This window comes from Anthonomus grandis, chromosome 10, assembly GCF_022605725.1.
Source record: "Anthonomus grandis grandis chromosome 10, icAntGran1.3, whole genome shotgun sequence".
Classification (NCBI taxonomy): Eukaryota; Metazoa; Arthropoda; class Insecta; order Coleoptera; family Curculionidae; genus Anthonomus; species Anthonomus grandis.
The window spans coordinates 11,316,635-11,331,472 of NC_065555.1; the positions used below are offsets into that span (position 1 = coordinate 11,316,635).

Consider the following 14,838-nt stretch of genomic DNA (forward strand, 5'->3'; position numbering starts at 1 on the left):
AAGATGTAAGTATTAAGGTTATTATTACAATCAGGCTATCCATGAAATCTATATTGAGAAAGTATTTATGGTGGTGCTTTAGGAAGTAAATAGTTTGATTAGAAAAAAACGTAATTATAGGATTTGGCACCCAAAACAGAAGAAATAAATGTGAATTTTTCTAGTTAAATAGAATTTCGTATATATTAATACTAAAAACCTGAAATTTAAATTTGATTAAATATGACTTTAAAATTTCGTCAAGAGTTTTTAAAATATCAGTATTTGCTATGCAGAAGTTTAAGACAACATTAATAGTGTTACACACACAGAAGACAAAAACCTTGACAAAAAAGAGTTGATAAAATATTCGTGTTATTCCCGGATTCATATGGGTAACAACTAGATCCAATAGTACTGATTGGCATAGTACTATTCCAAGGGTACACCAATGTCTTGGAATGGATGGAGTCTTTATTATTCCTAAGAAGTTAGTTTAAGAACTACTTTATTATTCGTTTTAAAATATTTTTCTTTGAAGAAGCCGATTTTTGGAAGCAAGAATTGTCAAATTCCATCCTCCGAGACGAATATAATTGTGAATGAGGAATTTAATTACGTGTATTTAAAAAACTCAATCTCACCGTTCTTAAATCTTGCTTCTTTGTTACTAACAATATATTTCAAATTCTAATACTTTTGTTTGCTATTGTTTACACTACGGTTAATGATTATTTGAAATCCGTGTAGAATATCGTAGTGCGGTTTTGTTTAAATGATGGCTGGTATAATTACACAGATTTTAAGTCCCGCTGTCATTTTGAAGTTTTACAAAATGAACTAGGGACCAAATAGTAGTAGTCAAATTTTTATAAACACGCATTCAAATGATAAGAGGGGGGAAGGGGGCAATTTAGTGCCATACCGTATAAAAAAAAATTAAAGGAAACAACTAAATGTATATTATTTTCATCAGGCTTTAAAATTTAATTTTTAACATCTACTTTAATAAAAGAAATACTAAGATAATTTTATGCTGATGTAATATTACCCGCTAATAACAAATTATATCAACATTGGAATATTCTTTCTGATATCACTAATTACAAATTACATTCAAACTGTGCATGATTAAATTACTGTGCTTTATCACCACGAAAAATACCGTGTTACGGATTACTAACATTCAATCCAGATAAATTCTGGTGAGGGCAAAGTGTGCTCTATGATATGCTGCTAGCGAGAACAAAGGAATATGAAATAAGATCGCCATCATGTGATCTGTCTGTAGATGGAAGAAGTTTCTTTCAATCTAAACGACGTGCATGGTTAGATCGTTTATTTATTGGTTTATAAAAGGTATCTACTGAAATAATGTTACATATATAATATACAACAATATAGTAAATGAAAATATAGTAAAAAACATAAACTTAAATCTAAAGTAATAGGTATGTAAAATTAAACAATAATAAATAACAATAAATAAAACATTCCGTATATATTGTATAATTAATTGATCAGATAAATTTAGTGCGCAAAAAATTATGATGTTCCTTGGGTTAAAAACGCCGAATATTGCAATAAGTTAATTATAAAAAAACTATTTTTGGTATCAAACATTGCCTAATATCAACTGTTTATATAATATACTTTGATCTTTTAGACTCGTCATCAAGAGCCAGAATTTTTTTTTGTTTTATTTTTAAAACGTTTGTTAAAACTAAAACATCGGAAAGAGAAAGAAACAAATATGACGTAAATGTTTCCTCAGTTTTCAAAAGTGTTGATAAAATGTTTCAAGAAACATCATTTTGGAAAGTTTGTTTTAAAATTGTTCTTGTGAATTTCAATTATATATTTTTACAAACTAGGCAAATAGAAAATTCTGTTACTTGATTTTTTGGTAAAAGATATACCTCAAATTTTTAAAATTAAATTTTCTGGAAAACCGATAAACGTATTGAATCTTATGAGTACCTTTTTTGTAGAAAATGAGTTGGTTTATCTAACCTTTGTACCCCAACTCCATTTCCTCCATTGACGTAGAGATCTGAAATAAGAGCTTATTAAAAAACCTAAGTTCTATGCCAATGTACTAAATGTCGGCAAAACCAGCTTTAAAAAACTTGATTTGCCAAAGCGGAATTTTAAACGGCGGCCATCTTAGGGTGACTTAACATTAGGAAAATGAAAAAAAATTAGTTGCAAGAATATTTATTACGTATTCAAAAATCATTATTTATTTGAAAGTTAACCGGTCTTTGTTTTCAAATATATTTCATTTTTGGCTGGGGACTTAAAATATAAATATAATCGTATTGTATGTAATGTGCCATGTTAGTTCTTTGAAGGATTTCAATAACTTTAAAGTTTGCTTTGACCATTTTTCTGTCTCAAATTATAATAATGATGATCTCTCTGAGTCAAGGATGCGGTTTGATGCAATTCCATGGTCTTGCAACATCAGGTTCTGTTAGAACACAATGATTCTTTATTTTTCCCAAAACCAAGAAATTTATTTTTAGAAAAGCAATTTATTGATAATGAAGTTTAAGTTGCAAGTTCAGAGACTATAGACACTAATGGTATTGTCCATATACTCTTCAACAAATCTATCAATTGAGGACAAATTAAACCAATTTTCGACAACCTTAAATTGTCTATGAGTGAACTAGATTGTTGTGCCTTGATGTTTGATGAAATATAAGTTCTGGACTTTTTTATGAAAAATCCCGTCAAAGAATTTCAGGATTCGAAGACTTAGGCTCTCTGGGTATAAGCTCTAATCAAGCAGATCATGCTCTTGGATTCATGATTCGAGGTCTTAAAAAAAACATAAAATGTCAGCGCTTTATTTCTTTACATATAACATACCGTTAAGACAGAGACTTGAAATGAAGGTCTGTGCATCTATGTGTGATCAAGGTAGTACTAATATAACCACTATAAAAGGGACTATTGATTACATTGACCACAAGCGAATTCTATATCACTTTATTGTTAATGGCCAATGTATTACTATAAAATATAATGTTGTTAAACAACTAGTTAAACATTACATATTTCAATGTATAGTGTCCCTTATCTTCAAATTTTTAAACCGAACCAATGCAGACCATCAACTTATTAATAGGCCTTGTTCTCTTTAGGATTTTTATTTTCAAGCTTTTTTATTATTGAACTAATTATTTATTTATTTCAGTGTTTTTGATATAACAGAACATGTCAAAGACTATTATTATGATATTACAATTTGTATTGTTCCTATTATAAATGAACAGTGTTATGGTATATTATATTAGAATATATTTTTGTTTATATAAAATCATGCAGTTTTGTATACTTGTAATTTAAATAAACAATATTACTGAACAAATTTTATTTTTTGCATATGTGTATCAATCTTACCTGAGAACATTTTTTGAATTAGTGTAAAATTGTCTTATGGTACAAACATTTTTTAATTCTCTTGGTTACAAAAGTTAAATTTATTTATATTTTTTGTAACTTAAAAAATACAAAAAGGAAATGTGTTGGAAAGAATAAATATTGATGACAGTCAGCTTTAACCGAGTCAAGTACCTGGAGAATTTAGAAGTTTCTCAGATTGCGTCCGTCTTAGAATTCAAATTTCCCGGGCTTTATTGAATCCGAATTTGATTGGTTAAATGTGTTACCAATAGTTATGGCTTACAAATGTCAAAGTTAGTTCGAAATATTGCATCTTCAGTAGAGGGCCAACATTTCTGCGCATTAACAAAGCAACTATTTCATTTCTCTATACTCTATATTTGTGTTCTGTGGTAAGAACAGTTTAGAAGTTTTTGAATTAATAAAAAAAAGACATTTTTCAATTGCTATTTCAGCCCCGTCTAGCTTCCAAGCTAAGCAACTTTGTACTAGGTAAGTTTATCGATTAATTTTGGTGTGATGAGCATGTGGTTGGTTTTTGGTCTTTTACAGCGACCTTGAATATATTTTACTGGATTCAAATGTATGGGCCTAAATATTTACATATTTTTAGATTTTTCGTTACGAAGTAAGTCAAGTAGGAAATTTATTTATACCTTCATGTATAACCCCATCCATCATCCCATATCAGTAAAGCATTATTAAGAATAGTATTTCATACCTTAATAAAGTTAATTTAAATAGTAAAACATACAATCTTATAAATAATGTATTTCATTTAAACAAACATTTCAATATTTAATAATTTGTTAAATGTTTCTCTACGTATCTGCTGCATGCGGTTTCTAACATATATTTTATATTTTTTTAATCAGCTTATGCAATTTTAAAATATATTTATGCAATATCGCTTGACGATAATAAATAACTCTTCTGGACTACCTTAATATAACGCATGCAACAATTACTTATTCCACCAAGTCCATAATATTTCCACTAAGCCCTAAATTACGTGTGGGAGTACTAAAGTAAAATATAGTGTAGTTAAGTGTTTTAAATTCAAAAATTGTTTAAATTTGAACAATAGTTTTATCATTCTCTCAGTCCAAGACAGTTTGTTTATTCATACAGTATCATCTGCGTAGCTAATTATCCGCCCCCAAAATACTCATTATAGAAAAAATCATTGACATATTTTTATCGTTGAATTATTTTATTTTATTTACAGTCACAACTTATTTCTGCTTAAATAGCTTTTAACTAGTTTATAAGCAACATGCAAAAATAATAGTCTTTTCAATAAACTGTTGTGGTATCGAAAGCTTTTGAGAGATCAACAAATATGCAGCTGTTTTGATTTGTTAACTGTCAAATAGCATTTTCTGTTGATATTTGTTCACGAAAACCAAGCTATTCATCTGCTCTTTAAAATTTTTTTATATATTTGAAAATATCGAGATGCCATTTTTATTCAATCGTGTCCCTAACGTAATTTTTCAATTATTATTTTCAATATTTCAACTTTCAATGGTACACCTCTTTATAAACATTTAAGAAATATATATAAAAGAGTTGTTTATTAAATATCCTCTGTGGACTATGAACGGTGCATCTCCTTTTTATAGGCTGTCGATGATTGTATAACTTAACTGTAGACATGGCTTCCCTTAAAAAAATTGGAAGCTCACAATTTTGTACGTTGTTTGATGAACTCGTATCCAAAACTACTTTTATATAACCTGAAAGTTTTTGTCCACTTTTACTAAAATATTCGTCAAAATAATCAGTCATAGATTCTCATCTTCTAATATCTCACCATTTTAGCTTCCAAGAAAATCCAACCAAAAGATCAACATGAATTAAAACATTAGATCAAAGATAAAAATTGAAAAACGAATGAATCTTAAATAATTTATAATTAAAAGTTTTAAAAATACCTAAATCTGAGAAAACTATCTAGATTCTTCCAACAAATAAAGTGAATCTTACAGCTATTTATAACAATTAACACATAAAAATAATTTTAATGTATTATCATATAATTATTCTAAACTACCATAAAACCCTACAGGAAAAAGACAAATTACTAATTTACTTATTCAAGAATATTTTTATTAAAAATAAGAATTGTAAGTCTTTGAGGTTGGTTATATGTAATTCGATTGTGCTAATTGTTTCGTATTAGATTCACAGTGGTGCTATGAAGTGATATTAAGTACTCTTGACCTCACACTATTAGACATTTTATAATGTCGTAAGGTATAAAAATTTAATAAAAAGTGGATACTTAATGAAATACTTGAATATGACGCATCAAAATGGTTAAGTCGTTATAAGATGGAAATGAATGAATCTGGAGAGCAAGGTAAACCTCTCAAGTACGAAAAATTAAAAATCTATTATTGACCGTTGTAAGCTCGCCCACCTTAGCGTATTTGTTTAAAATATGGCGAACTTTAAAAAAAGGATCATTATCTGGAAAATATGTGCTTAGTCTCAATACCATAATAATCCTAATTGTGTCAGTAGGTCTGAAGGGGTTAAACATACGATTTTTTTCCTTTAAAGAACTAACCTTTTTAAGCACTAAAATCTTCTTTCATAGGAATATAAAAAAATAGACACATACAAAAACAATATGTCGAATAATAAACTACTTAAAGCACGAAAACATCTATCGCAATCCATACCGATTCATGACATCAATAATGATTTAAATAACAAGTTATCAGGGCACTTATTAAAAAATTAAGCAGCTGTAAAGATAAAATTCATGTTGTTCGTTACGCAAGCAATACTTACGTTTAACCCCACATGAAGATTTATCTCGCGGTTATTTTGCGAATATCGCAGGAAAAATATCTCGGATAATAAAAGAGAAAACAGATAAAATGAGAGATTGGCCAATTATTTTCTGCTGTATCCATGCAATTATTAAAACAAAAAATAATTCCTTATTATTCACATTCAGACTGTATCGGCTGTCCTGTTTTTAGCGCTTTAATGAATGTTATTTTTGTTTATCAGTCAGTTGTTGTTAGTAGACCAATCAAAATGTGCTATTGAAAAAATATCAAAACTGACATTTGTTCATTAAACAAAAATCCTACTACGGTCCTGTCGTCTCACTTTACGGAAATCGCCGGTGGCCTTAATATTCGGGTGCGCATGCGTTAAATGATTTTATCCATGATTACATCCAATCTAACGTTTTATATTAATTATAATGTGACAGGACCGTAGTTAAAATAACAACAACATATCTCCTTTGTTTCAAGTAAAATGTTTTTTCGAATTCACTCATGGATTTTTATAGAGCTGTTGGTTAATTGCCTATTAACCTGCCGTTGGTTTAAGTCCAAAGAACCAAACAGTTGAGGTTATTTTTTAATAAAATATCTTCGTTAATCAAACAATATCTCAAGATATTCAAGTTCATTTTCAGTGTCATTGTAAAGAGTTTTTTTCGACACTTTGTCTCGTCGGCTTATTTATCTTAATTTCTTCTTTTTTTTGGTGAAAAGCTCACATACATTGAAGATCTCCCAATTGCGTTTTATTATTCTTAACATACAAAAAAAAACAACAGATTTAATATGCAATCGTCTGAATAAAATTAAAATTAATAATCCAACCAGTATAGTAAACAATACCCCCACTAGTATAGGTCAGACCACGCTATGCTAGTACGTAATAAGTACCCAAGGATAAAAAGGAGGGGATCTCAAGGTACCCACCACAATCGTTTATTGAACTAGTTCATGTTAACATTTAATCTCTGGTGCTTCACCACGTTAATCAAGTATTTTTCAGTATTTCTAGATAAAAAATCGGGTTCAAAAAATTAGTCGTGTTTAATAAGGTTTGTGGTAGTACCCAATTGAAAATTTATCTGTGATTTATAGTGTGTCAAATAAGTTAATTGGAGCAACATGGGCAGCAGTCAATCCGCTTTGAATTTTGGTGCTGGGCCTGCCAAATTACCCAGAGAGGTAAAGAATAAATTCATGTAAATCCTGTTTATTACCCATTTAGATCTTAATGAACCATTTATTCACTTATTGATAGTAAAATGCTAAATGAAACTTGATATGGAGTACCCAAGTGTTAGTTCGGCTTTGTCTTGGGAGCTTTTGAGAGGTCATCAGAAAACACATTTTTATAATTTTTTAAATCTTCCGATAAGATATTAAGTCTAGATAAGACTTATATGAGAATTTTTATTAATCTTTTTTTTTGACAATTCAACAATAGGAATGTATAGGAATCACTAACGTGAATTTGTTATATAAATATTGTACCTAGTATATCTTTTCGGAATTTTTACAATATTTATTTTCAAAGTTCATAATAAAAATTTCCATATAACAATTTTATGAGATAAACCGAGATTTAGCAGAGATGGATCCAGGCGAAACTAAAACCATTGTAGTTGATTCAAAGAATGACATTTCATCTGCTATTTTGAATTATATTCAAAAAAAATTATTTTGGAAAAGCTTTTTGAATATATTTTTACAAAAAGACCTTTATTAATCTCTTAATGAAAAATTCAAAATTAGATATTTCGTTCAGAAAAGAAAAGTATAAGTAATTACGTTTTTTAGGTTCTCCAAGAAGTCCAAGGAGAATTGTTATCCTATCAAAACAGTGGCATGAGCTTAATGGAAATGAGTCACAGGTCCAAGGAATATGCTGCTATTAACAAAAGTACCCAAGACACAATAAGAGAACTATTGTAAGTCATTATGGCACTAAATTAAAACATTACTTACAGTGCCTTTTTTTTTCTCCAGAAATGTTCCAGACAATTACAAAATCATCCTAATCCAAGGTGGCGGTATGGGAGGTTTCGCGGCTGTGGCTATGAATTTCCTAAACAGAACCGGAACCGCGGATTACGCTGTAACCGGAACTTGGTCGGGAAAAGCCGCAAAAGAAGCGGAGAAATATGGTACCGTTAATCTGGTATTCCCAAAGGCTGACAAACCCGGAAGTATTCCTGATCAGAGCACTTGGACCCTTAATCCTAACGCATCGTATTTTTACTACTGTGATAATGAAACTGTTGATGGTAAGTAATTCTTTGTAATGGTGAAGTCTAAGACTTTTTTACCTGTTTTAGATATCACGTTATCATTTCTATCTTTTAGAAGTGGTTTGTCTGTTTTGACAAAGTTTGTTAAATTACATAGGAAAACATCATTTTATTATCATCTTTTTTGAACTCTTGTATCTATTTTCTAAATCACATTACCATTTTTAAATTACACTGTCTGGATAACTTTAATTTATTTAATGGAATACTCCTAATTTAACCAAACCTCGAAAACACAAATAATCAACAAACAAATAAGATTTATTACATGAAAAATATTTAGAATTTTTAATAGATTCAAAAGAGAAGAAAAGATGACATAAACTTTGGACATAACACAAACAACTGTTAATTTGTAATAATTGGAACAAACCCGTTTTTTTGAAAAAGTAGATATATAAAGTAAATAATCTCGACTGAACAATGTGAGGCCCTTCACACATGCTGTATATAATTATTCAATTGCATTAGACTAATTTATTTTGTATTTTTTCAGGTGTTGAATTTCCCTATATTCCTGAAACAAACGGTGTTCCACTTGTAGTAGACATGTCCTCAAACATAATGACTAGAAAGTTTGATGTGTCAAAGGTAAGCGTGAACTATGGATTCCTGAATAAATCATATTTAAATTTACATGTTTGTTTTTAGTTCGGATGTATATTCGGTGGCGCTCAAAAGAATATAGGGCCAGCTGGAGCGGTAGTAGTTATAGTGAGAGAAGACTTGTTAGGAAACCCAATGAAGATTTGTCCTTCAGTATTTAACTTTACCCAAGTCGCTAAAGAAAACTCAGTTCTCAATACTCCAGCCACTTTCTCGTAAGTACTTCTTTAATCTTTAACAATATAAAGTCCGTTAATAGTTTTAAATATTTAACTATTCATGAGTGATTCTTTTAGGGTATACGTAACAGAAAAGGTACTAAGATGGATCAAACTAAACGGTGGTGTAGAAAACATGGAAAAACAATCGGCCCTTAAAAGTGGTTTTCTCTACGATACCATCAAAAACTCGAATAACTTCTACAGTTGCCCCATCGATGAAAATTGCAGAAGCCGAATCAATATTCCTTTCAGGGTGGGAGGACCTCAAGGAAACGAAGATTTGGAAGCTAAATTTTTAGAGGAAGCTGAAAAGAGGTTTATGTACCAGCTGAAAGGACACAGATCAGTAGGTGGAATTAGAGCTTCACTATACAACGCTACTACTTATGACGATGTGAAACTCCTTGTAAAATTCATGAAAGAATTTCAAGAATTACATCAGTCTTAAGAGTATAGGCTATAGGATAGTTTTTAATTTATTTTTCTTTGCCTTAATTTGATGTGAGAAATGTATTTTATTTGTATATATTAAGCTATATACTCGTATTTCTTGTCAGAAATTTCCATTATTATAATCAAGCTGTTAATTATTAGTTAGTCTGTGACTGCTTCATATCAATTTAAAATGTAAATAGGTTTGAATGTGTTTAATGTTGAATGGGAGGAGTCTATATAAATGTTTAGTTTCATTTAATAAAATTATTAAAAAATAAATTTGCTGCTTAATATATTAAGTACCTATAACACTTTAAAACCTACACAACACAAAGGGAAGTAATACAGGGGTGAAGGAAAGACGGATAATAATTTTAAAGCAGCTTGGGATGTTATCAATCATAACTGTGTAACGTCTATGCTGATTTTCTTAAGAAATTATTTTCAGCTTCTTTAATGTAACTTTTAATGATGTAAGAGGGGCTATAAAAAATTTTAAACTCAAGCATAGTGTGAAGATATCTACATAATTTACATATCATTTTATTAAAAACCTGAATACCTTAATGTAGAAACTTACCTATTATTTGAAACTAAGGAGAACCTTTTGTGATCTCTCCCGGACCTTCGACTGTGTATGTGACAATATTCTTATTATTTTTATCATAAAAAATGAAATATACCGGGAGTTCCAAAAAGGTGATGTCAACATTAAAGAGGTTGTTTCGAACAATATAGTGAACAATATTTACACAGGAAGATCTAGTCAAAAATAAGTCATTTTTCATTAAAACTCTTTTATCTGTAAATTATTTATTTTCAATTTTAGTAATGCAGAATATTAAAAAAAAATAGGAATTTATAATATTTTTTTCTCTTATTAATTGTTGATCAGTCTTGCATTCCTAAACCTAATGTTTGTGCCCGTTTAGTCAAAATACGAGCTTAGTTGCTTCACATTCGATTTATTTACATCAAAGATTTGCATTTGAGTTTGAAAATGGTTCATTGTACATTTGAAGAATTACCTGGTATGCCAAGATGCAAAATCATGGAAGCTGAGCGCCTCTGGCGCTCACTCTCAAAAATCATTTTCTACAGTTCATCATCGATTACAAGAAACGACAGTTTTAAAGCATCAGGAGATATATGACATCTATGAACTGCACGAACAGCTGCCTTTGAGGAAGAGGTTTTAGACAAAATTGCTGTACAACCTTAGCACAAGCACGCGTGCAATTACGCCTCAAATGATTGCTGTCCACCAAATCGCGTGGCGGGTGCATCACGAGCAGCACCCTTACCACCTTCAAAAAGTTCAGGCACTGGCTTTAGATTACTGTAGTAGAGTACTGTAATTTTATTAGAGTAGATTTTTGTAGCATATGGTACTTCAATCAGATCTTTTTTCTCTGGGGTTACATAAAGTCATTGGTGTATAAAACTCCTGTAAACACCCAAGAAGAATTACGAGGAAGAATGATGGCTGCCTGTTATCACATACAGCAAAAAAGCTCCCTTAACGGGTACGCGACCCCATGAGGCCAAGAATCGAGCTATGTAACCGAGTCAAGGTTACGTAGTCGGAGGTCGTCATTTTGAAACGTTATTAGAACTTTTATATTATTGTTGTGTTAAAAATTAAAGTACTAAGATATTGACGTTTTTCAGATTCAAAAGGTAACACTTTTTAAACGAGAAGTATTTATGTTTTGGGCTTTGAAATGATTTTATTTTATAAAGTTGCCTTAACCTTAGATATGCAACTTAAATTTTATTTTTAAAATGAGATCCAAAACTCATGGATTTGTCAAAAATTATATAAGTTTTTTGCTTCTGATACTAGGCGTATTTATATTGTATATAGGTGTATCATTTATTTGAATAGAAATGGTATTTTTTAAGTTTTTACTTAAAGTACGATGAGATTATTACAATTTTTGATTTAGTGTACCTACACAACTTAGGGTTATGATTTTTGGCTCGAGCGTTTAAGTTTAATGAGCCTAAATTAAGTTTTTCTTCCACTGCATATAAATTTTCGCAGCTCACAGGATACATTTGGAAGTCATCCGCGTACTATTATTATAGAATATTTTAATGTTTCCTGCGTGTCTGCCATATATATTGAAAAAAGCAGGTGTGAGAGTATCGACCCCTGGGATAATCCACGATTACATGGCATAAATGTGCATGGCATAAATGTAGATCACACAACTCTGTGACACACCAAAAAAATGTAATTTTGCTAATAATAATTCGTAATTTATGGTAACGAAGGTTTTACTGAAGTTCAGGTATACCATACAAGTAGGATGATTTTGTTCCTCCTTGATTCGTATGTCGTTTAATATGTTTACTAAAGCCGTCGAAGTGCTAAAATGTTTTCGTAAATCCATATTGGCAAACGGGAATTATATTAAAAGGTACGGCAAAACTAAATATCTGGTTTTTCAATTAGCTTAGATATAGCTAGCAGTAGGTATTGGTCTTAAATCTGAAATTTCCTTTGGCTCTACTATTTTAGCTTTAAGTTTTATGATTTGCCAGACTAATGGATATTTTTGTTGTAAAATTCATTCGTTAGTAATATTAACTCATGGATTTAAGCAAAACGGCAGATATAATTTTATCTTCTTATACTCGCCAACCGGGCTATTCCTTTTGCGCTAAATTTTGTAGTTGACATAAACTTTAATAAGTCATCTTTGTCGCTAGCGTTGTTAAAATTATTATTTTCGAGATATTCGATAATGCCTTGGTTTGTTGTAGTTGGTAAATCGCTAAAATTTTGGAAATAGTTTTGAATGTCATTGGAATTACATAAATCGATTGGAAGAGCAGCAGATATTTTTTTCGTTAATTTAAGTTTTTCAGCAATGCTCCAAAATTCTTTGTTTATTTTTGACGAATTATTGCGCGTTTTGTATAATTTTTTATTTGTCGATAACGCACCTGGGTTTGATTTTGATTTTTGAAATTTTATTATGCACAATCTGTGATCTCTTAATTTTCTTTAAAGGTTTAATATTGCCGATGATCCATGAACGCAGAATAGCTTATTTTTCTTTTTTTTAAATTTTAACAGGAATAGCTAATCCATCTATGACTAAATTATTGTAATCTCGAAATGTTATATGCAATTCTTGATTTCTAACATTCTAATATTCAAGAATAGAAAAAAAATAATTATAGTCGGATATTGTCTCTGAAATTGAAGTTGATTGTGATTTTTTGGATACTACACATTATGATGACTACCATTACTCTATTTAAGTCTATTCTAGAAGGTTCAAGTATCATAATTTTTAATCAAGGATTGAGGGCAATAAATTCAAACAAGTGCGAATGATTGTTTTCTAATTTTAAATGTTATTCCAAGACTAAAATGAGTCTACATCAAAATTTTTAACAAATAAACAATAATAGTTTTTTTTAACAATAATAATAGTGGTATCTTAAGAGTCAATATCCAGGCAAATTAAAGCGATTTATTTCTGTTATCATCTAATCCCGTCTCGGTAATAGTAAAAAAATTCTAAAGAAAATTGAGATAGTGAGAAAATTCTTCGAAATCTGTATTTAAGGATCTTATGAGTCCTCTAGATGCAAAACCAGATATATCACTTTGTAGTAAAACTGAGATAATTGCAAAAAACTGCCATTTATTTATAAACAATATTATTGGCCTAATATTGGACCAACCGAAAGGTGATGGGTTCCTAATAAAATATAGCAAAGAAATAATGATTTTTTTAAAATTTTAAACACTTATTTAAAAAAATGCTGTGGATATAACTGATTTTGAAACTTAGGCGAGGATTTATCTGTTTTTGAATTTTAAAGTACTGTGAGAGACATTATTTCTTTAAGAAAAATTTTTATTATTATTTTTTTAATAACAAAGATAAACTTTAAAATAATCCTTAATCAAAAAAACGTGTCAAATTGACAAATTTTTCCAAAAAATCAAATAATAATATTAGTTGTGTATAGAAAATAATAATGTTTTCTTAAAATGTATTACACAAATCTATTGTCATCTTCTTGAGGCTCACACAGGACTTCTTCTTCCTGGACCATTTCTTCTTGTTCTGCAGTTAAGTTACCAACTCTGTTCAAAACATCTTTGTAGTACCGAAGTCCTAAAATATCTGCTTCTCCCTTCCAGTTTGGGAAGAAGTGTCCGATGGGGAATTCGTCAACATTTTTAATTTTTTCTGGGTTTAAGTTTGGACAATCTATGTTCATTTCAGAAGGATTAACAGTCATCAGTGTTTTTCCTTTTTTGCATATACCTTGTGCTTTACTAACGGAGTGTCTATAAAATAGCTCTCCTTTAACAATGACATTTCCTGATTGGTTTTTTGTAAATAATATACGTTTACATGAATTTATTTTAAAATGTAGTGACGAAGTCGATTTTATGTTAAGTTTGACTTGTTCCTGTCAATCAAAAACCTTCCAAGCTGTTCCCAGAATTTGCACGGTACCAAATTCCTCAAATATTTCATGGTACTTCTCTGGAATAATAATGGTCTCCTCCTTGCGTACCCTCTTCTCAATATTTGCGAAAACCCGGTCAGGTGGTATGTATGAGTGGCCCGTCACTGGGAATAATAACTCTACGGATTGAATGTGATCTGGAGCACCTTGAAACCAAACCGATACCATGGTGATCATTGTTAGGTTCTTATTTTGTCCTCCGCATCCATCGGAACAAAGTCTCAGATCTGTTAAGTCTAGTTTTTGAAGTCTGTCAAAGACCGCGGAACTGAGCTTGTTTGAACCTTTCGACTTGTCAGTTTTTTTCCAGGCATAAGAGAATACATTCTGTTTTGTTAGTTGCGAATGGGATGAGCCAACTACTACAGTAAAATTATATAAATAAAATTGGCGTTTATAATAGGCTTGTTGGTCGGGTATCTTCGGTAGCACTAAATTTTTTTCACAATCGTATGACATTGTTAATAACCCTGGACGCTCTTCTTGCGCAATTGGAAAAATGCTTTAGATTTTAATTTATCGAGCCTACTCTGCGCAATAAGGTTCTGTTTTTCATGTTGGTCTTTCGTATTTGAAATT

General features: G+C 30.2%; 1 protein-coding gene and 1 long non-coding RNA gene across 2 annotated transcripts; one reads left to right on the forward strand and one right to left on the reverse strand.

The window, feature by feature from the left end:
* Positions 1-927: 927 nt before the first annotated feature.
* Positions 928-6,260, reverse strand: LOC126741294 (uncharacterized). Its single transcript, XR_007662155.1, has 2 exons — positions 6,196-6,260; positions 928-2,032 (listed from the first exon to the last, which is right to left on the reverse strand). It is a non-coding gene; the product is annotated as an uncharacterized LOC126741294 (long non-coding RNA).
* Positions 6,261-7,118: 858 nt separating this feature from the next.
* Positions 7,119-10,032, forward strand: LOC126741293 (probable phosphoserine aminotransferase). Its single transcript, XM_050447678.1, has 6 exons — positions 7,119-7,385; positions 8,001-8,131; positions 8,190-8,467; positions 8,988-9,082; positions 9,143-9,312; positions 9,394-10,032. Exons 1-6 carry the CDS (start codon positions 7,326-7,328, stop codon positions 9,764-9,766), a joined length of 1,107 nt encoding a protein of 368 aa, XP_050303635.1. The 5' UTR covers positions 7,119-7,325; the 3' UTR covers positions 9,767-10,032.
* The last annotated feature ends 4,806 nt before the right edge of the window (positions 10,033-14,838 follow it).

What these genes read in the sequence shown, in the direction of transcription:
- LOC126741293 (XM_050447678.1), top strand. Translation starts at nt 7,326, where the DNA reads ATGGGCAGCAGTCAATCCGCTTTGAATTTTGGTGCTGGGCCTGCCAAA. An exon ending in CTGCCAAATTACCCAGAGAG is followed by an intron (nt 7,386 to 8,000) that starts GTAAAGAATAAA and finishes TACGTTTTTTAG; the next exon opens with GTTCTCCAAGAAGTCCAAGG. An exon ending in AATACTCCAGCCACTTTCTC is followed by an intron (nt 9,313 to 9,393) that starts GTAAGTACTTCT and finishes TGATTCTTTTAG; the next exon opens with GGTATACGTAACAGAAAAGG.